General features: G+C 52.0%; 7 protein-coding genes across 7 annotated transcripts; 4 read left to right on the top strand and 3 right to left on the bottom strand.

Moving 5' to 3' along the window:
* Nucleotides 1-144: 144 nt before the first annotated feature.
* On the top strand, nucleotides 145-1,961 carry N7539_001359 (putative C2H2 finger domain protein; the record flags this gene model as incomplete). The annotated part of the gene is made up of 2 exons (XM_056930962.1): nucleotides 145-806; nucleotides 1,109-1,961. The coding sequence occupies 2 exons, from the start codon at nucleotides 145-147 to the stop codon at nucleotides 1,959-1,961; spliced, it is 1,515 nt and encodes a 504-aa protein (XP_056792993.1).
* A 2,994-nt stretch (nucleotides 1,962-4,955) lies between these two features.
* On the bottom strand, nucleotides 4,956-5,559 carry N7539_001358 (uncharacterized protein; the record flags this gene model as incomplete). The annotated part of the gene is made up of 2 exons (XM_056930961.1): nucleotides 4,956-5,340; nucleotides 5,465-5,559. The coding sequence occupies 2 exons, from the start codon at nucleotides 5,557-5,559 to the stop codon at nucleotides 4,956-4,958; spliced, it is 480 nt and encodes a 159-aa protein (XP_056792992.1).
* Nucleotides 5,560-7,803: 2,244 nt separating this feature from the next.
* N7539_001357 (cytochrome and DOMON domain-containing protein) lies at nucleotides 7,804-9,320 on the top strand (the record flags this gene model as incomplete). The annotated part of the gene is made up of 4 exons (XM_056930960.1): nucleotides 7,804-7,819; nucleotides 7,864-8,184; nucleotides 8,264-8,536; nucleotides 8,614-9,320. 4 exons carry the CDS (start codon nucleotides 7,804-7,806, stop codon nucleotides 9,318-9,320), a joined length of 1,317 nt encoding a protein of 438 aa, XP_056792991.1.
* An 850-nt stretch (nucleotides 9,321-10,170) lies between these two features.
* Nucleotides 10,171-10,828, bottom strand: N7539_001356 (Ribosome biogenesis protein RLP24; the record flags this gene model as incomplete). The annotated part of the gene is made up of 2 exons (XM_056930959.1): nucleotides 10,171-10,741; nucleotides 10,824-10,828. The coding sequence occupies 2 exons, from the start codon at nucleotides 10,826-10,828 to the stop codon at nucleotides 10,171-10,173; spliced, it is 576 nt and encodes a 191-aa protein (XP_056792990.1).
* Nucleotides 10,829-11,055: 227 nt separating this feature from the next.
* pam18 (putative mitochondrial DnaJ chaperone (Tim14)) lies at nucleotides 11,056-11,583 on the top strand (the record flags this gene model as incomplete). Its single annotated transcript, XM_056930958.1, has 4 exons — nucleotides 11,056-11,106; nucleotides 11,181-11,254; nucleotides 11,314-11,367; nucleotides 11,445-11,583. 4 exons carry the CDS (start codon nucleotides 11,056-11,058, stop codon nucleotides 11,581-11,583), a joined length of 318 nt encoding a protein of 105 aa, XP_056792989.1.
* Nucleotides 11,584-13,502: 1,919 nt separating this feature from the next.
* Nucleotides 13,503-16,577, top strand: atrR (transcription factor atrR; the record flags this gene model as incomplete). The annotated part of the gene is made up of 7 exons (XM_056930957.1): nucleotides 13,503-13,736; nucleotides 13,800-13,927; nucleotides 14,006-14,370; nucleotides 14,446-14,942; nucleotides 15,004-15,179; nucleotides 15,246-15,809; nucleotides 15,869-16,577. 7 exons carry the CDS (start codon nucleotides 13,503-13,505, stop codon nucleotides 16,575-16,577), a joined length of 2,673 nt encoding a protein of 890 aa, XP_056792988.1.
* A 685-nt stretch (nucleotides 16,578-17,262) lies between these two features.
* Nucleotides 17,263-19,912, bottom strand: N7539_001353 (OPT family oligopeptide transporter; the record flags this gene model as incomplete). The annotated part of the gene is made up of 5 exons (XM_056930956.1): nucleotides 17,263-17,797; nucleotides 17,874-18,042; nucleotides 18,103-18,994; nucleotides 19,059-19,573; nucleotides 19,648-19,912. 5 exons carry the CDS (start codon nucleotides 19,910-19,912, stop codon nucleotides 17,263-17,265), a joined length of 2,376 nt encoding a protein of 791 aa, XP_056792987.1.
* Nucleotides 19,913-21,020: the final 1,108 nt, after the last annotated feature.

Genomic DNA, 21,020 nt, shown 5'->3' with positions numbered 1-21,020 from the left:
TCTAGCCGCTCATACTTCCGAGCCCGTCTGTATATCGGATCGTCCCCAACAACTCCGTCCCCCCTCCTCCAGAATTGAGTGAATCAAGTCACTCCCAGGGCTTTCGAAAAAGGAAAAGAAACCAGTTGCCAGAAAGTCCTCATCATGGCTTCCTTCAAAGTAAGTGTCGCCAATGCCCACCTTCACCTCGGCCTCTCAACTCCACCCGGGCGAGCTCTGTTCACCGGGCTGTTCCCCCCTCCCACGCCCTCCCGGTCGCCGGTCTCGCTCGTTCCGAAAATGCTAACGAGGTGGCCACTCGGTGGTCTTCAGGAATTGTCTCTCTCGCGTCCTCTCCCCAACACCACCCCTCGCCAGCATAATCACTCGATCTCATTGGGAGTGGTCAATGCCAACCACCGCATCACCCGCCGCAAAAGTGTCACCACCGCCGCGGCGAATGTGGCCGCCGCCGTGGCGGCATCGATGAAGGATGGCAGCGAGGCGGCGTCGCTGCCCGTGGGTGCCGCCCACCGTCGAAGTCTGGGAGCTCGCAAGGGACTGGAGTCGTCGTCCCTCAGTGGATCGTCGGGATCGCCTTCGTACTTGTCGCGCAGTATCAACAGTCCCAGCCAGGAACCGCCGGTGGCTCGCAAGGCTACGCCGAGCAACTCCGACGAGGACAGCAAGTCCACCGCCAAGGGCCGCAATCGTCGCGCCAGCGAAGGTGCCCATATGAAGACCGATGGCAAGCGTGCTCCCGCCGATCTCCGCTGCGACCGTTGCGGGAAAGGCTATAAGCACGGCAGCTGCTTGTCTAAACATATGTGTGTATTTTCCCCCTTCTGCTCTCCTCCCTCTGTGCCGCCGCCCGCCCGGCCGTTCTCTCCCTCTCCCTGCGCTCGGAACTCTGCGCCACGTCGGCTCTGATTCAGGTCGCCCTCGTGACCATCTGGTTCCTTTCATCCTCTCACCCCTCAATTGTTCGACTGTCCGGGTCGTGTCAGTTGTCCAGCCCTTAGTTTAGCTCCTCCCCTCTTCGTGACCTGTTTCGCATCGCCTCCCATATATGCTTTCTTGATGACCGTGTGATTGACGTCTGGAATTTCTGGGTTTCGCGGACATATAGGTGGGAGCACGATCCAGCATGGTCAATCACGTCCAAGCTTCTTATCTCCAAGCACCAACAGGTGCAATTGCTGGAGGCGGCCACCGTCTTGGTCAACATGAACGTCGACGAAGAGACCCACGACCAATCTCCCGACGCAGAGTCGGAGTTCTCTTCCGCCTCGCCCGGTGCCTCGTCCGAAGTGCGAGACGGTGGCAGCTCCGCAGAAACCACCCCGCCCCCGATGGACGAACAGGAGGAGGATGACGACTTTGAGATGTCCGGCGTGCCGGCCCACTGGACCAAGCGTCCCAGCATCAGCCACGCATTTTCCCGTTCCTACCAGTCGATTCCATCGAGCTCGTTCAACGGGAGTGCGCCGCTGCACTCCCCCGCCTTTTCTCATTTCCGCAAGTCGAGCATCGACACCCGCCCCTCCACCGCCGATACCCGCCTTCACGAGGACGACGAGGCAGATTTGGCGGCCGCGATCGGACTGTGCAACTTTGGCACTCCCCGCACCGGACCGGTGTCTATGGCTTCGGACGTGCCTCCAGTACCTCCCTTGCCTGCTCGTTATCTCGACTCCGGCAGTCATTCTGGTCCTCTGAGTCCTGGACTCAAGCACTCCAGTCCCGGTCCTATGAACGAGGTCTATCGTCGCAACTCCAACGCCGAAGCCTTTTTCTCCGCCTCGCTCAACCCATCCCTGTCTTACAAGATCTCTGACGAGCGTGGTGCACGCAACCGTAGTAGTGGCGAACTGACGGCCCAGGAGTCTCGTCACCGCCGCAACGCCGACGTTGACTTTGGCAGCCGTCGTGGCCCCACCGATGACGACGATGATGGTGTCTTTGGCCGGATGGAGGAGTAATGGCCGTGTGACAATTCTCCGACCCGCTTCGTGGGACCTCACCCCCTTCATCGGGGAGCCTCTTCTCCTGTTCCGGGAGATATCATTTCTAATGCCGTTCGTACGGCGACCTTTTTTCTTTTCATGACGAAATGTATGCGCCTGAGCGTTCTTTTCTTCTCTTTTTGGATTCACCGGGAAATCATCTTATCTACGGCGTGTCCAGCCCTTGTGATGTTGCACATTGCATAAAGGAGTGATCGTTGTGATCTTCGACGAGATTGAGACTCTTGTATTCCGCCGCCTCAGTTGTGGAATGACTTGTCCCATATTGTCTGAATACATCCAACGTCGTCGGTCCCCTTTCCGCCTTTGGCTTATTCGCGTTTCTGGGAATACCCTGCTCTTTAAAATGCCGGATCCCTTGTACCATGTTTCCTTGGCCTGACTATACTGTTGGTTTATCATTTCTGTGTTCGTGTTCCCGAGGCTCAGCGGGTCTTTTACCCCTGCTCTGAATAGTTAGCTCTCGTTCTGTCTCCCTATGCCTTTTGAAACTCCACCGCCGGCCATTTCCTGCCATGGCTGGTGCATATTCATCATGACCAATGCCTTCCTAGTACTTTGCACAATACCTCTTTGTCTTTTCATGCTGTTTTGCCTCCTTCGACTGGCCCCGCTTATCCGGGTGGTCGTCTTTTTCCTCCGGCTTCCCACTACTCTTCAGCTCTCGCATTGAAACACCACGGTGTTTTTCATCTATCTCCTCACTTGGTGCTCCCTTTTGTCTGCATCCAGATTGACTATCCCGCTATGCGTCACATAGTCTCTCTGCCACTTTGCCTACCACTTCTTTCCTTGACCTTGAATCTCCTTTACTCTCCATACCGACCCTTTGTCTCGCACCTTCTGTTTTCCCCTCTTTCTCCTCCCACTCCCTTTGCTTTCTCTCTGTAACCAGTGGAACCCTTGACGGGGTACACGACGAATGTAAAGCATTGAACAATCCACCATGACAGATGTCCATTGTAAGAGTCTACTGTTTTTGCATAGTTGACCCTGTTTGAACAACATCGGAGCAGCTGGTCATAGAATTTCCAATCAGCCAAATCAGTTGATTGATACTATCTCAAACTAACATTTATTTTTGGTAGTCGCCTCGGTGCCACAAGCTCCCTTATCGAAGTCGATCCATCAAATAGGCGGAATTGAACGGCAACACGTTTGATAGACTGTTCTTCTACATGATATCCGAAGACCGCCCGGGAGCCACATGGGGCCTAATCGATACCGTCTCTACTCTCCAACGACGGTTAAATACAAACTACCAGCCTCCTGCATGAGAGAAGTCTTGGCTCGACGCTCTGGATCCTGGCTCTCTTTGCAGACAATCTTCTCTCCCGTCCGAACCTCCACACCACCCCGCCGATATGACTTAAGGTTCCGTAGGGTCCAACTAGGTACCTTCTTACTACTACAAGTACGGTATAAGGTTGGTCAGGTAGGTAGGTAAGGTTGCTGACAAGGTTCCCTTAGGTCAGTTGCTCTAATCCCGACGGAATCTCAGATCCCGGTCCTGGTGATACGGACCTCCCGTCCACGGCCAGACTTGTTCAATGCTCACTGAGACGAGAACCCGTGCGTCCAACCGCTAGAGTCTGGTTTTCTTCTCTTGTGCCGCTTGGTTTTGCTTGTTTCTGATGTCGTGGTATGAGTACATTTCTCGGGGATTATGCAAACTGTATATATTGCTTTGGGTTACTCAGTATGTGTTGGCTCTGTATAAGATGTTCAAATCTTGTCGAAATCGTCAAAGGAGGAAGAAGGAGGTAGCTCGACATAGGGCCGTACTATACTGAGGGGAAGCACGTAGGTGAATGTTAGTTACCTAGGTAGTAAAGGGAGACGGGAAGACATGGCACAGGTTAGGTACAGGCGAAGTAAATCGATCGAATCTCTCGTTGCATTGATCAAGTCATACTGACCAGGCGTAATGGAAACTATCTAAAGTCCTGGGCAGTCAGACTCGGGAGTCCTGCACGTATTTCGGCCCAATGCATTTAAATTCAAGAATGAGAATAGGCCAATGTTTCGAAATAAGTCGTTTTGTGCCGTTTACCCCTGCGCATCCAGTCAAGCGTAGAGACGCGTGCTTCGCAATCTTGGGTTGACAGCTGAATAACTCTACTGGTGTACCGTGTAGGGAAGAACCAGACGTGCTCAAGTCCACTGTTGGATAAATATTAAGTTGAAGTTTGGCTTCGACCACCTCGGATGATGAACACCCTTGAGACCTCGAAGATCGCGAGAGGATCCAAGTTTCATTAGAGATCGTGGATGAGCAGGGTGCAGTGCCACTGGGGGATAAGGAGGGGCAGATGGATGGCGTCACTTCCGGTCTTTCGGATCAAGTACGGTAGGGTTGTGAGCTTGTGTGTGCTTGGACCTTTTGGTTGGTGGAGAAGGTCTTGCAATTGCGGTTTCGTCGGTCAATTCTGTCAGATCTTGGAAGACTATCAAGGATTGTAGTATGTAGTAAGTACTATGTAGTATGTACTGTGTGCGTTCTACAGTAGTACTTTCCAGTGTACGGTGCTTTCCAGGTAAAGAGCTGGGGGGATCCTCTGCATGTAAAGCTTAGTAGGTTCATGACCAGGTTTGCGAATCTCAGATTTAGGATCTGCGATCTGAACTTCTGAAGCTCTGGCGTCAATTCTGGTAGAACGATCGACCGGGATCGAAGTGGCTCTAGATCGGTATCTGTGCTTGAGCTTGAGAGCCCGATCTAGTGACCTATCTGCGAGAGTAACAAGGATCACGTGGATTAGACACAATCATAGCTCTCTGTAGAAGGTATGCGACGCGCTCAAGATTACTATGAATGTGTGCCAACGAGAGCCCAAGGTTATCTTTCCTCCTTCTAGCGACCAAAAAGACAGAAAGATGGCACACACGATCAAAAGGTATGAATGGACGCATTGGTATAGGTTGGGTAGTACAGGTAGTAGCTTCTGATCACCTCGCCGTCGCCGTCACCTCTCCAACCTCAACCGACACGTACCCCAGCACACCCTCATCCGGCGGCAACGAAGTAACCACCGAATATTTCATTCGATCCGTACTCGCCGCATGGAACTGATTCCCCCTTCGCTCCCATGGCCCATTCCAATAGAGCGTCGTGATCCGGGATTCGGAGTCGGACTCTGATTTGGACTCGTCCTCGGTCTCGTTCTCATTCTCGTCCTCGACACACAAATCTACCATGCCTTCCACGCCTACGCCCAGAGCTCCTGCGCCACAGAAAGAAATTACCTTTGACTGACCCGGCGCGATGCAAATCTTGGCAATTTCGTCGGTGGAAAGAATGCGGAGAGTTGGGATTTTGGCGTATGGTTGGCCGCTGTGGAGTTGGATGATAACACAGGTGTGTGAGATAGAGCGTTTTCGAGGTTGAAGTATTTCCATTTTGGGGGGAGTGGGGGTGGTAGCATTGTAGGTGCTCTCTTAAGTGAATGGAAACATACCTGAGTGTGATCAAGTTTCGAATGGTGATATTGCCATGTTTGAGGTGATTGAAAATCGTGAGGCAAATGTGTTGAGTGGCTTCTTCGTGGACCATGATGCTTTGAGTGGAGAGTCCAACGTCTTTTGAGAACCCTTGTTTATTTTTTTTTTTATTTCGGATTGACAGACGTTTGTTCGGTCAGCCGGGATAATAAAGTAGGTGATAGGTACGATCTTGTTCGTTCTGTTTCAACTTTGCTCATAGAGAAGAAATTAATGGTGCAATAGCAACGTAGGAGGACCAGAGCATGTGAGAACCACGGAATTCGTCATGTCTATGAAGGACATGATACTTTTGGGGTATAGACTCCTTATAATAAAGTAGGTAGTCGGAAGTCTAGGGACTATGGGCGTCGATAACTTCGACCGGGAGCTCGGTACGATCACGCCGCCATCGTTCGATCCACCGATCTATGTCCAAGCTTATCTTCACGTAACATACCGCCTCACACGTTAATCGAAGATTCCATCGCCGACCTGCAGAATCCCAGAAACGTCAGGAGGTCTGTACCCTCTGACACCAACCTTGACGCCTACGGGTTGACCAGTCAGCACTCGGGGTGCAGGTGGCTGATTTGCTGGACTGGGGACGCCACCGGTGGGCACCGGTGGATTTTAGAAAAAGGGCAGTGTGTCCACGAGTACGACTGCTTCATTTTCGCTGTTGGATCTCTATCGTCTGCTGGAAGGGTGCTGTCCACTCCCACTGCCAATACTCTCTGACTCTGTAGTTGTGGGTGCAGTGTGCAGTGTGCAGACTGCACACTGCAAACCGCAGCAATTGCAGAGCAGACACCGAACGGACCTCCGTATCAAGGGGGGACCGGGAACCTCGGACTTGGGAGTGAGCGCTTACTCAGTAGGTACCAGGGGCAGTGGCATCATGGCATGTACTTACTACTGTAGTTACCTGTTAGTAGTTCCCTGGGTACGATACATCGAGGATCGTAAACGGTGAATCAGGCACCTCTGTTTCGGACTCTCCTCGATCGAATCGCCCTGTTTGCAGTCTGCACCAGGCTGATCGGATGGCCTCGGCGCATGTAGGAATGCCCATCTCGGCTGATTTTTTGTCCATGTGTTCTGTCAATTATGTCCCCACGTCGAGGGTCTGGCGGACACGGATGGTTCAAGGGTGGCAATCGGTAGATTGACGATCTGGATCCTGTCCGACGGGACTGCCCCAGTGTCCATCTCCGTGTCCGTAGGCGCTTCCGTGTCCACAGGCCGCGAGTCCGTCCGTCGCTCACCCTGTGCATGGGTGGGCGGCACTGCAGGGCAGTGTGACTGTAGACTGCGGCTGTATGTGGTATTCACTGAATGATGGAGGAGGATTCTCCCTCTCGGCAGGGAAAGTTCATCGCGCGCAGATAAGGTTTGACAGGGTCCCCCTTTACGGCCGAAAAACAATGCCAATTATCCCCAAAGAGGAAAGAGGAAAGCGGACTACGAGCCACGACTGGAGTCGAAAGGCGTCTGCAAGACCAATCAGCGAGGCGCTGAATGTCATCTTCCTCCTCACTGGTCTGGACAACTGCCAAAGGGGGTCGGCGTGTACTATTCTTGTTGATGCGTGGCCGGGGGACCGCATGAGATGACGCCAGCGTATGCTGGAGATGGGCGACGTAGGTTGGCGTTAAGAGGCTCAGATCGTCCGAGTCAGGCTGTGCCACTGGTCTTGCCAGGTGCTGTTGCATTGGCTGGGGAGACTCTTTCCATGAGCTTGAAGAATCCCTCTCTCCGGTCTCGGGCCACTCGAGGAGTCGAGTCTGGATCCATGTACAGTTGGTTGTACACTGTGAGTGTTGACTGTACCTACTGGACAGGCCACAATCATAGTGCCGATCCGTGTCTTAACTCAGATCAACGGCCACGGCCAAAACCGAAAGAAAAAAAAAAAGAAAAAATAAGAATTTCCATTTCTGCTGTTGAGACCTGTAGAATGATTAGTTACCTTTGTAGGTACTTAATAAGACAGGTCTGAAATCCTTCCAGGCTTAAAAGAAACATTGATTAATTCTCCGTTCGCCCCCGGGTCGTTGCTTCTACCATTTCGTTCTGATTCTGCGTGGTTTTCATTTTGAGTTGACTTTTTAACTTTGAGTTTGATCGTGCAAATCGGTCGAAATTTTTGATTCTTCTATTGTCGTTTCTCAGCTTCGAGTGAACAGAGGACTGCATTCATAATGCTTTCTCTGTTGAGAGGTGGAGCCACACGTTGCTTGCTCGCAGGTCAGTCTTCGAGTCTCTTCATCATGGATCCTCAGGCTTGGCTTCATTGCTTGGCTGCCCTAGCATCATGCTGCTAAACGGCCGTCGGTTCCAATGGCCGCAAGACCGCCTTGATCCCGTGATCCAGTCGGTGACGAGTCGGGCAGCGACGATGGCACGAATGGGTTCGAGATACTGACATTCCTCCATCGTGTTCGCCATGTAGGACTCTCAATACTCTCCATCCACGTTGGGGTTGCCATCTCTGCGACGGACGCCACTGCCATCTACAACTACCCCCTGGGATCAAATGCCAATTACACCTTTGCCTTGAACATACCGGATGGATCCAATGACCTGTACTTCCATCTCTCCGGCCCGGCGAGCTACAGCTGGGTGGGAGTGGGAACGGGTGCTAGGATGGAGAATTCGATGATGATCGTGGCCTATTCGAGCGCAGATGGGAAGAGTATGTTTGTCCATGAACCCCCTTGTCGCTTGACTCTGATGAAACCCGTCTCTCATCATTGTTATTCTTTCCAATCTAGATGTGACTGTGAGCCCTCGACTCTCCTCCGGGGAAAGCGAGCCGGTGTATTCCACTTCCATCGATGTCACCCTGCTTGACGGGACCGGCCTTGCCAACAACACCATGACGGTCAACGGCCGATGCAATAACTGCACGAGCTGGAAGACGGGCTCGCTGGACGTACAGTCCTCCTCTCAGCCGTGGAACTTTGCCCTGGGTCCTTCGGGCAGTAGTGTTCGAATGCTGCGCAGTGACTCCAAGACGGCGAGCATCGAGAGACATTCCAAATATGGTATGTCCTGGGTTTACTGAATATCAAACCTTCTATACAAAAAGGGATCGGCCAAGCTGACGTCTGCCACCTTCTAGGCGTCTTCAACGTGGACATGGTCCACGCCACAGGTGGATCAGGCAGCCTGCCATCTTCCTACACAACATCCCAGGGCACCCAATCCGAGACCTTCAAATCCGACAGCAACTGGCCCAGCATCATTCACGCAGTCGCAGCCTGTATCGCAATCATCTTCCTGTTCCCCTTTGGAGCGATCCTCCTCCGCGTGTATCCAAAGAGCGTCCGATGGCACTGGGTCAACCAGACCCTCTCAAGCTGCATCGCCATCGTCAGTCTCGTTATCGGATTCTACCTCAGCACCCAATTCACCAAGTCCCAGTCATGGGGCTCCACCCACCAAATCATCGGCATCATCATCCTGCTCGCCATCATCGTACAATGGGCCATGGGTTTCTGGCACCACCTCCAGTATAAGAAGACTCAGTCCGCGACCAAGTTCGGCGTCGTGCATCGTTATTTCGGATTCATCGTCATTTTCCTCGCCATTATCAATGGTGGTATCGGAATGAGCTGGTCTTATGCGTCGACGGGGGCGATCGTGGGTTACTCTGTTCTCGTCGCCGTTGTCAGCGCAGTGTTCATTGGTCTTTTGGGCTGGGCGAGACTGGGCTCTCGTCGTGGTGCAAAGGGTTTTGATCGACAGTCGGAGGAGGAGTTGAGTGATTATCGGACCTTGGGGGATGATCTGAATTCGGATATGGATAGGGCTACGGCGTGGCGATAGGAGTGCATTTCGATAGATACACGGGTGTACACGAACACGAGATTATGGGCTTCATTGCGCTTTAGTGGATTGTGGTGGCGTTTGGGATTGAATCTTCAATGACAGGTTATATGATAGAATAGAATTACTTATACTGCTGGGGAGGGGAAAATACATCATAGCTATGTACGAGCATGCCTGTCCCTCCTGCTTCGGTGCACGCATTGAATCGATGGGATACCTGCAGAATGCAAATGCATTCAGCAACTCTCCAATTAGGCCTTGTAACGTCTTCGTTTATTAATCCTGCCAAGGTCTTGTTTCCTCCTCGGAGCCAACTTCGGCAATTAAGAAGGAATAGAACCGTGGTGGCATTGACTTCAACGTGGAATGCACACTCATCTTCTGACCTGCCTTTTCCTAAATTCTTCCTCTCTAGGCGAGAAGAACGTGAGCGAGTATTATGTCTACCAGTCATCCTGTGGTAATGCTGTTGAAAGGAATGATTGAATTTCTTCATCGTGACTTTCACTGGTCCAACTTTCACTGGTCCATTTGCCCCTATACTGGTGGCTCAGGTGATATCGAAAGCTTTTGGAGGATTGGACAAGTGTTGGGTTACCCAAGGGTAAAAACGAAACAAAAAAAAAAACAAATCAAACAAGAAAGATAGACAGAACTGAAAAACACCGTGAGAACCACAATGATAATGCAAGCCCAACTCCAGGAATCGTGTCGTAGCGGTCCCAATCACAAATAAATGGGTAACTGAAAAGAGATGATAAAAAAAACTCGATAGCACCGGAGGAGTGAGCGGGAGGGGAAGATTTCCTTTCCTTTCCTTTTTTTGTTGACCATGTCCCACTCTCCTCTAATCCATGTCCATCGCCTCCTCCTCGACACCACCGTCGACCAAGACCTTGGTCTTCTTCTTTTGCGCAAAGAGATCGGCTCCGTGTACCCGGTTGGCAACCTTGCTCTGCTCGGCCACCATGGGACGACCCTCTTCCCGCTCGCGCAGTTCCTTGCGGATGAGGTGCTCGCCCTCGGCGACAACCTTTCGGTCGGCCTCGCGTTGACGATCGCGGGCAATCTTGCCGGCCAGACGACGCTTGGTGAAGACACGCTCGCGACGTTGACGGATTTCCTCGACACGCTGCATGGCGTGGATAGTGGCGGCAACCAGGTTGCGGTCGTACTTGACGGGGACGTTGCGCTTCTTGGCGAACTGGGAGAGGACGAGAGACGAGTCGACGATCATCTCCTTACCACGGGCCGCACGGTGACTCTTGGTCCACTTCAGTTTACGGGGCTGACGCTTCATCTTGAAGTTCTTGTGACATTTGGAACGGCAAAACCGAAATTGGCGGGCATCGTTGCGGACAAATGTGATGCCTTTCCCAGGGAAGGCCGGGCGGGAACAGAAGTGACAAGTCTCCACACTAGTAAGAAAAGATGAATCATTTTGTTAGATGGGTGATGATTTCAAAGTTGACAAAAGGTGCCTGGGAACGAAGCACTTACCGCATGGTTGCTGAGGTGTGGGATGAATCTGGAACTTCCTTTGATTGTTATCTCGGAGAACTTTTTTTTCCCTTGGGAGAGGCAGAGTCGGCGTGGAGGAGGTGGCGCTAAACCCGTTTAGGACCCGTGCGCTGACTTTTTATCCCGCCAGCGCCTCCAGAACCTCCATGACCGAACGCTCTCCGGACTTGCGACCTCTTCTCCACCGCATTCATTTCTTTATCGCAGCAATATGGCATCTGTTCTGACTGTTGGTCTTGGAGTCGGTGTGGCCGCCTTTTTGGTAAGTGACCGTGACGAAGGTTTCCACAACCACGGCCAGCGCGAACGTCATTTCGCTGACTGTTTGTTTCTCAGGGCCGTGCCGGTCTCGTTGCCTATCGTCGGTCTCAGGGCGGCGTGAACGCCGCTGGCAAGGCTTTCTACAAAGGGTTTGTGCTATCTCGGTCGGCTGCGGTAACGCCATTGCTTACACTAACACAATTGACAGTGGCTTTGAACCGCGCATGACTCGCCGCGAGGCCTCCCTCATCCTTGAGCTTCCGTATGTGTCATCGCGACGGACCGATCGTCCGAACCTTCATGCCCGAAAATGCTAATCCTTTGATTTCTGCTATTAAGAGAGCGGAAATTGAACAAGGACAAGATTCGCAAGAAGCACCGTCAACTTATGCTTCTCAACCATCCCGATCGTGGCGGCAGCCCGTACCTGGCCACCAAAATCAACGAAGCCAAGGAGTTCCTCGATAAACACTCCTGATATGCCCACTCCATATGGCGGCAAAAGTGATTCTCTCCATCGTTGCCGATCGATTCTCTTCAACCCAAGTCCCGTGTCACGGCCGTGGCCAGTATCAGTTGATAACTTGATACGACCGACTGTCGGAGTCAGCCACGAGTGGTGACTTTCTCCGGGCAAGACCGATTATAATTTCGGTGCATAGCGAGGCGTTGCTTTTCTTTTCGATTGTGTTTGTGAATTCCATTTCAACCGCTTGGGTTGCTGTGGGTCACTATGGTGACCAGGGCTCTCAATCGACGTGTACTCTATGCGTTTTTTTCCCTTGTCCCTTTCCTCTGTGCTATATTACTTTCCTGATCGCCACTCCTCGAAATATATCACCGTGTCCTCCTGTTGTCGTGGACCTTTTACGTCGTGATTTGATGTTTGAAATCTGCGATCGAGCTCGCTAGGTTGAACACCTAGTACAGTCGCTAGTTTCTAAACCGTCCAAGTGTGCTACGCTTTCTATGGCATTACTATGCTTAGGTGCAGGCTCAGTGATCCACGTCTGTCTTGGATTCGGTTGTTTATGTTGGCGACAGTCAGGTTTTTGATCAGCTATCTTGCCCTTGTTTTAAACGAGTATCAGATCCTTCGTAAGTTGTAACACGTTAGCCACCGAGCTGTTCGCCGGGTACAGTTGACGACCGTCGTGCAAAACGCGAAGGCGCCATGCGAAGCCCGGCAAGTGTCACCCACTTGGACAAGTACGCATCTGTGCGCCCATTTGATGTCCTCTTCTAAGCAAGTAGATAGTACACCTGGCATGGGATGTAGTCAATGGCGTCCCATCTGGCGAAGAATGCCCTGGATTGACCTCACCAGGGCGGGCGGGCCCCCAACTACTGATGACTAAGAGCTACGGTGATGGAAGCGCCTGAATCAATCGATCAATCACCTGACCTCTTCCACCTGGCAAACCCCAATCTGGAGCCCGCTATTGACGTGGTGACGGAGGTTTCGGACGAACAAAACGGACGAAGAGTAGAGCGTCACTGATCTTGTCAAGTCTTCAAGTCCGTTGAGCCGGGCTTCATAGCAACGGCCGGGCATGCTCTGTTCTCATTTACAGATGGATCGCTGTACTCGTTCACTTTGACCGGAGACTGATGAAATTGGAAACTCCAAAACGCGTCTCCGGGTGCCCCTACCAAGTTGTACCAACTGTGTTCCGAAGGGTCTCATTGAATCTCTGGATCACGGCACCCAAGGTATCGGATGGTCAAGGATCCGTATTCCGTATTCGACCGATGGACAGATGCCTGGGACTCGGAGCTGTCCATATCTGATCCGGGCTGGCGTCCCCGTCACGCCGTAGTCCGTATTCGTACCCTGTTGGGTCGTGCCGTTGACTGCCCGTCAAAGAAAACTTAACTCGTGGGCTGGGGGGCCATTTGCTATCTTCATCAAGTCATCCTGCCGCAACTCGCGTGCCAGTGGACTCATCTCCCAGTAGTACTTGAAGGTACTCAAGGTCAGGTAAAGGTCTGTTGACTTGTTGACTCAGCGGAACCGCGATTACGGGACAGACCCATTTCTTTTAGACGGCTTCCTCCGCAAAGCTACATCAGTAGGATTGCTCTCCACTGCACTACCGCTGGATCAGGTCAACGGGCGCAGCTTTTCCGTCTGGCGTCTTCACCTGTGCTGGTCTCGCTGATCCTCGACTAAACCTCCTCACTGCGTCATCCCACGTTTTCTTCTTCTTCGCCTCGCCTCGACTTCATTGCTCCTTCGCGAACTTCCTCACACCACTGGAAATTCAGCGGGATTAGATCACGCACATCCCCCGCAGAGCTGATTACATCGACTGCCCGCCCACACCCACTCTCTCTCGGTCTTGCTCCACTCCCGCGGCGTACGAACGCGCCACCGAGAAAAAAAAAGCCGTCGTCATGGACGGCCAGGAAGAAGACGGATTGGGATTCGATATGAGACAGATGATGATGAACCAGCAGCAGCAACAACAACAACAGCAACATCCGCAGCAGCACCAGCAGCAGCTTTATGCAGGATACTCACAAGATGCGTCCAACTCGGGTGGCCTCGGGGGGTCCCTGTATGCGGACGACTCGAACCTGGCGGCGGGAGAGGATGCCAATGACGCGAAGCGGCGGAGAATTGCACGAGTATGTCGCGCTGCATGGTGATAACAATGAAACTCATCGAGCTGATCGAGTTCATGTGACTAGGCTTGCGACATGTGTCGCAAGAAAAAAATCAAATGTGATGGCAAGATGCCCAAATGTTCCCACTGCATCAATTACAAAACGGAATGTATCTTCACTCAAGTCGAGAAGAAACGAAATCCCCCCAAAGGGTAGGTCCATATCCCAGGCCCAGGATGACGGGCATTGAGATCAATGGCTCGTCTGCTCACTGGTCACTCTGGACACAGCGCAAAATACATCGAGGGCCTAGAGAATCGCCTTGGCCGGATGGAATCGCTCCTCCGACTTTCCGGCCTCCTCTCGGAAGACGACAATGGAAAGACAGATCTGGGTACACTGGAAAAGCGACTGGCCGATCGGACCAACGCCCTCAACGCCGCCAAAGGTGCACCTCGAACGAGTGCCACAAGTGCAACCCCGCAACCGCAGACTACTTCTCACTGTACCACACCCCGCATGGATTCACATTCCAGCCCCCGCACCGCCGAAACATCCCCGGATTCACAAAAAGGCTCCGAAACCGAGGTGGAGGCATTGTCGGATATGATGTGCTCGCTAGTGACCAACAACTGCGGCGAAACCCGGTACATAGGTAAGAAAAGTCATTGAGCGTCACTGCCACGAGAGAAAGAGAACGGAATGGCAGCAATTGACCGCTCAAATGCAGGCTCGTCTTCGGGATTCTCTATCTTCTCCCCCAAAGGCATACAATGGGTCAATGAGAAAACGGGGGATACATCATTTCAAGAAATGATTGCCTCGGCATATGTGGATGACAACAAGTGGATGTATTGGAAGCCGGAGATCTTTAGCGACATTTTCGCACGACGGGTGTTCAAACCACTACCCCCGAAAGAGGAGGCGCTATCGCTGTTCAAGGACTTTTTCGAGAATTTCAATTGCATGTTCCCTCTTTTCCACGAGGCAACCTTCATGCACCTGGTGGACCGGCAGTACTCGCGCGATCCATATGAGGGTTCGGGTTGGTGGGCGAGCATCAACGTCGTGTTGGCCATCTCTCACCGTCTGCGCGTGATGAGCAACCTCGTGCCCCACGAGGAAGATCAAAAGGCGTGGCTTTACTTGAAAAATGCCATGGGGGTCTTGACGGAATTGACCATGCGAAATACCGACCTTCTTAGTGTTCAAGCTCTATTAGGAATGGTGAGTCACCAGAACCATCTTAGGCCTACAGCCTTGCTCCGATCCTGACATTCCTTGGCAGAGTCTATTCCTACAAGGCACGCCCAATCCTCAGCCAGCGTTTTTCTTGGTGGCCGCCGCTATTCGCCTCTCCCATAGCATTGGCCTACACAAGCGGGGATCTAGCTTCGGACTGAATCAGGTCGAAGTCGAGCAGCGCAAACGAGTCTTTTGGATTGCTTACTGCCTCGATAAAGAGTAAGTCTTTCTTTTTGAGCAAGCCTGATCCCCACTTTGAGAAGAAGTTACTGATCATTTTGAAAGCATTTGTTTGCGTTCCGGACGGCCGCCGGTGCAGGACGACGACGATATGAATGTTGACCTCCCGAGCGAAGATCCTCCTGATAACGTTGGGCATGTGCCGCTTGCCGACGGTAAAGGGAAATTCAATCTGTTTAGGTCTTTGTGCGAATTTGCCACAATCGAAAGTCGGGTCTACAAAAAGCTCTACTCAGCCAAAGCTTCTAAACAGTCTGATGGCGAATTGCTCAATACGATTGGTGAGTTGGACAAAGAGCTAGAAGACTGGAAGGACAGCATTCCTATCGAATATCGACCTGAGCATGAGATTCAAGCAACGCATGGACCTCTTTTGATCCATGTCGTTGTTCTCCACTTTGCTTACTATAATTGTCTGACAACCATTCACCGCATGTCTGTACATCACGGCTATTGGACGAGTCGACTTTCCAACTATGCGATTCAAGGTCTAAATGCTCGGCCTTTGAATCCGAGGGTCTTTATGTCTGCCGCCTTGTGCGTGACTGCTGCTCGAGCGTCAATCAATCTGATCAAGTATATCCCACAGGGAGATTTTGCATGTGTTTGGTAAGCAGACCTTGTTCATTTTGAGTGGTGTTCTACGGGGTTCTGACTTTACGCGACAGGTTGATTCTCTACTATCCCGTGTCCGCTCTGGTGACCCTGTTCGCCAACATTCTCCAAAATCCAAATGACGCGCGTGCTCGGTCTGACGTGAAATTGATGAATGTCGTGGTCAATTTTTTGTCCACACTTGTGTCGGATGAGTCCAATGGCAGCATCAAGCGCATGCTGGCACTGTGCGGCGAATTTGAAAGGATCGCCAAAGTCGTTCTGGACAAGGCTGAAAAGGAATCACACGCACGCAAGAAGCGAAAAGCTACCACGCCACATGCAAATGGATCCCCAGACGCAAATGGAACAGCGGCGCGGCAATCACAGCCAGCGGGCCGAGCCTCCGCGCCACCGTATCCGTCCTTTTCATCCTCTATGTTCTCAGAACAGGCTCCTCCTTTCGCAGACAGAGGATTTACAAACGAGGCGGCGGTGCCACCCACTTCAGGCACCTCTACTGATTATATTTCCAGCGTTCCGACCATGCCGGGCTTATCACAAGAGTTCCCAGATATGCTGAGCCCAGGGCAGATGGGTGGAATGCCGTTCCCCGATCAGTCATTCCGGCCCATGAGTCCCAACGCGGGATCTTTCCAGCAGCCATTTGTTCCACAAGATCTTTGGCAAATGCCAATGACAATAGAGTGGGATTGGGCGGACATGTCGATGAATTTCCCAATGTTTGAAGGATCTGGAGCCACTGGCATGCCTCCCTCGTAATTGGCTCTCCAACAACGCAACTCAAAATACCCCTCTCCGCCTATATCGCCACTTATCATTCGTATGTCCAACCCCCTGGCTATGCCTCAAGCTTTTGGTGCTTGCTGCAGGGTTTCATGAGTTTGGAGTTTTTTATTGTGGCATGTCTGCTTTCTGTTTGGTGAAGCGTTGCTGTTGAGACCATGATCTGTCTATCTTTTATCGCCTGACCATGTCAAATGTATAATCAAACCCTCCCCTTCCAGTGCGATGGCGTTCAATTGGTTCGAGAATAAGGGGAAAGGACACAATAATCATTACATTCAATTCATGACCCGCTATTAAGATGACTCCCTCCTGGGCTACCGCGTCGAGCCGTAGATGGAAACCAGAATGTGGACCAGTGAAACTACTTGAGACATAATACCAGTGAATAGAAGATCCTAGGGGGCAGGGGTCCGAGTCCAGGTAAGACTAGTTAGAAAAGTGGACTACTGTGTTGGTACGGATTGCCTGACGACGACAAGAATCTTGAATAGAAACGTTGTGATGGAAGTATTAGCAACGTTACGGACAGAGACAAGTAAAGCATGAAACGGCCCCTAATGGTGCGGATGACACGTCTCTTCTCTTATAAGCCTCATGGCGGGGATGCGGCACAGCACAAGGGGCAAGACATAGCACAGCAAAGCCGGGGCCAAGTGATCTACCCATTGGCATTGTACTTGCATCGGTCAAAGTTGTTTGCCAGATTTCCAGCCCACGTGGGGAACGGCACCGCCTTTCCAGAGCCTCCAAAGACAGCGAATGTCGCCAAGAAGACCATGACCTGGGTACCGCCATCCAGTGCAGCAGAGATCAGGTAGTTCCACTTGACGAACCATTGGGGACGGTAGCGTCGCAGGTAGAATTGACCAAAGTAGCCGATGATGTAGTAGCTGGTAATGGAGGCGTTCAAACCAACGAAAAGCTCTCCGCAGTACCAGATGATGATGGCGGTGTTGAAGTACGGCCAAATCTTCTGTCGAGGGAAGAATCGGTGCATGATGTAGAAGGGCAGCGGCATAAGGAACCCGATCAAGAAGGCGGCTGTCACCCATTCGTAAATAGCGCCAAAGGAGAACATTCTGGGTGCGATGGACCAGGCAATGGCGAGAGTGTTGAATTGTTGAATCTGGGCGCCGGACCAGATGTTGGTACCCTCGGCGGACTCGAGAATGGGGGCTTGGTTTTGGACGATGCTGAGGGTATAAGGGTCAGTATTCGATTGCATTTGGTCAACTCGAGGGCTCATATGCCTGGAGCAGCTCGTCTTACCTGATCATCATCACGTAGTTGAGAAGGGCGCCCATCACACAGCCAATTACTTGAGTGGTGAATGTGGCTTTGGGAGACAGCTTGTTCTGTTGAGCAAGCTTCAGATCTCTTGCGAGTAGGAAGCCTTGCGACAGGCCGTTGTATGTATAGGTGGTGAAGTACATATTTGCTGCGCTTTAGTTAGCGGGGCCGAGATAATAGTCCAAGCGTGAAGTAGACATAGACATACCTAGCGGACGACCAGGGAACATGTACCCAGCCAACATTTGGAAGATTGACTGCAAATTGTAACCGAAACCGGTGATACCATTTTGTGCTCCAAAGAAGACCATGAATACGAAGAGGAAGAGGGTGGCAATCACAAAGCCCCACCATGGGAGGGTGGACTTCATGACATACAAGCAGACGAGCGCGACAATCCAGCTGACTGCGAAAATACAGAAGTACCACGTGGAGGGAACTTCGTCGTAGTCAAGCATCAGCTTGTAGTGAGGATCGATGGAAGGGTCCTGGCGAATTTTCTCCTTCTCTTCCTCAGTCCGGCTGCCAGATTGATGCCAGAACATGTATGTTGAAGGCCGCAGAAGCATCTTCATGTTGGCCATAGTCATCCAAGCCCAGCCTTGCTTCACCTCTTTGTAGTTCCAAAGCAACATGTGTATAATGGTGGCAGTCATACCTGCGTTGGACACAATGAGATAATTGACGTAGGTCGCGGTCAAATATGGCGTGCCCATTTGGTCGACCATGGTATTGTTGACCGTGAAATCTGCATTCATGATGGCCGTCTCGTTGTACGGAACGTAATTGGTAGAGTTGGAGCTGCCGTCGTAGAGAAGCTGAGACATAAAGGGGAAATCTTGAGCCCGCCAGATGTTGCCGTAATAGAGGGCCATTGAGAGAAGGACGCATCCCAGGTAACCAATGAAACTGTTGGTGAGGGTCTGCAAAGGCATCCACAAAGGCGATCCAAATCCAGCAATGTAATTCCAGTCAAAGCACACGGAAAGGAAGCCCATGCCTTCGTTACCCTGAGAACCACCAAACAGATTGGTGAAGACGGCATTATTCTGATCTGCAAGACAGAAGATTGAGACTGCCGACAGGAGGGGGAATATGTACTGCAAGGTGTCAGCAGAACTGATCGAAGAGGATCCGGAGAAAATGATATATCACAAGACCTACCTCAGGGAACCACTCCCAACAGAAGATCGCCGCGAAAACAATCCAAAAGACTTTGAATCGCTTCCTCGTCTCTGCCTTGGGCTTATGCAGAGTTTCCATGACAGACGTGATGGGCAGATTTGCAGGCCACAGCATCGAAGTGGGATACACCAAAACGCCTCGCATCATGCCGGCAACACCGTACCCAAGGAGCTGGGAGGATAAGGTGATGAAAATTCCGGCGACCTGGTTGGGATAACCCCCATACCAGAGCTTTTGTACAGACAGCGCCTCTGTCGACAGTGCAGAAACTGAGGCAGCCGAAGCCATCAGGACCGCTGCGGTATGCTCCTTACGGTTCCACGGGAAAGGGTTGAGAAACCGGCCGATAGCACCGCCTTTTGGGAGGAAGGCTGCCATGAAAGTACCCATGGCTTGGGCCAGGACTGTCAAGAACATGACTGAGACAAAGACAACCTGAGGCTTGAAGTACATGATCTCTTGGAGAACAGCACCAAAGGCCGAGAGACCGATGCCTATTCCGCGCCGAGTGATTAGCATTCCTCCAGGCACCTGTTGGATGCGTCCACGCTGATGATTGGCAACTCACCAATGAAGAACATGCGAAAGGTCCAGGGACTGAGGGACGGGTCATCGTCCACATGAATGACATGAGTAACGATCTCCTCCGCGTCTTCCAAGGGGCCGATCTTTTCAGTCGAAAGAGCTTCATTGTCTGTGTATGCCGGTAGAGGAACTTCTTTGATGGATGGTTCCTTCCACGAAGACATCTGCTTGGTGTCACTCTTCTCCTTCTCCTCGACCACCAGCGGCGAGGGGACGTGCTCTTCGACACGTTCTGAGTCTTCCGGCATTGTCACGAATTTGGACAACGAAGAGTCGATGTGAAAGTCGTCCTCTGACCTGCTTCGACTCGAGATCACATCTGGGGTTGGACGCCATATTTGAATCTTTTCCCCCATCTAACACCCACTGGGCCCTCGGCAGTGAGCATAGACGCTGTCACGCGCGCAGATAACCAAGCGACGCCTCCAGAAACATGCTAGATGCGCCTTTCTCCACCGGTGTCTAGTCGATCCTTCGAGCCGAGGCGGGGTCGTCGAGATAGCTTGTCCCAAAGAAGAAGGTGAATGTTGCATCGCGCACGCCCGCCGGCAGAAGCCCTCTAGTGTCCGACTAACGGGCTTTTTGCCCCTCAATGGGGTTGCACGAGGCAATCCACGCAGTCCATGCGCGTGTGAACAGTTACGGCAACGGTGTCCAACTTCTTATCGCTCGCGTTTCGGCCACTGTCAGTGTCAACCGCCACAGGGAATAGACCATGGAATACGCACGTATCTCCTTCTCGGTGGTGCATGCAAGTCACATAGCGCTCGAAAGATAACGCCACCAGGTCTGATCAGTGGCGATGTAATGGAATGCTCATTCATCACTGGTTCAATTACTGCGGTAGCCAACATTCATAGCTGGATGCGACTACGTAAGGACTGTGTACTGCATGATGAAGACGACGGCCCAATGGTGTCCTCCGCGTGGCGGTTCCTGCGGGCGGTCGAAAACATGGTAATCTTCGGCGATATGCTCCATTTCTGGCGCAATACTTCGCCGACTGAGACAGCTGTAGTGCTCACTCTAATGGTGTGTAGCCTTCTGCGGTGATTGAAAGCTGATAGTGGCTTGAACAAAAAGGTTTTTGGCACGTGTGATGGAGCGAGGTACCTGCCCTTCGCACCCACTTGAGGGAGGGAATTCCTATGGAAGGCTTGTCGACGATGGATTCAAACTTCCTGGGCAAGCTTGATCCAGGCTGGGCATGAAAGCGATAAGAGCGCTACTCCGACGGACCTCCACCAGAACCTTTCCGGTCGAGGGCCGGTCACGCGAATCAGCGGGACCGGCCCCAAACGAATCAAACCGTTCGGAAACTTGGGTGGGTGGGCGAGGTTTCTCGCACCGAAGTCG

The sequence above is a fragment of the Penicillium diatomitis genome (assembly GCF_028827545.1).
Source record: "Penicillium diatomitis strain IBT 30728 chromosome Unknown utg000002l_segment0_segment0, whole genome shotgun sequence".
Taxonomy (NCBI): Eukaryota; Fungi; Ascomycota; class Eurotiomycetes; order Eurotiales; family Aspergillaceae; genus Penicillium; species Penicillium diatomitis.
The sequence above is the reverse complement of the archived record's forward strand: the minus strand, read 5'-3'. Positions and strand labels throughout refer to the sequence as shown.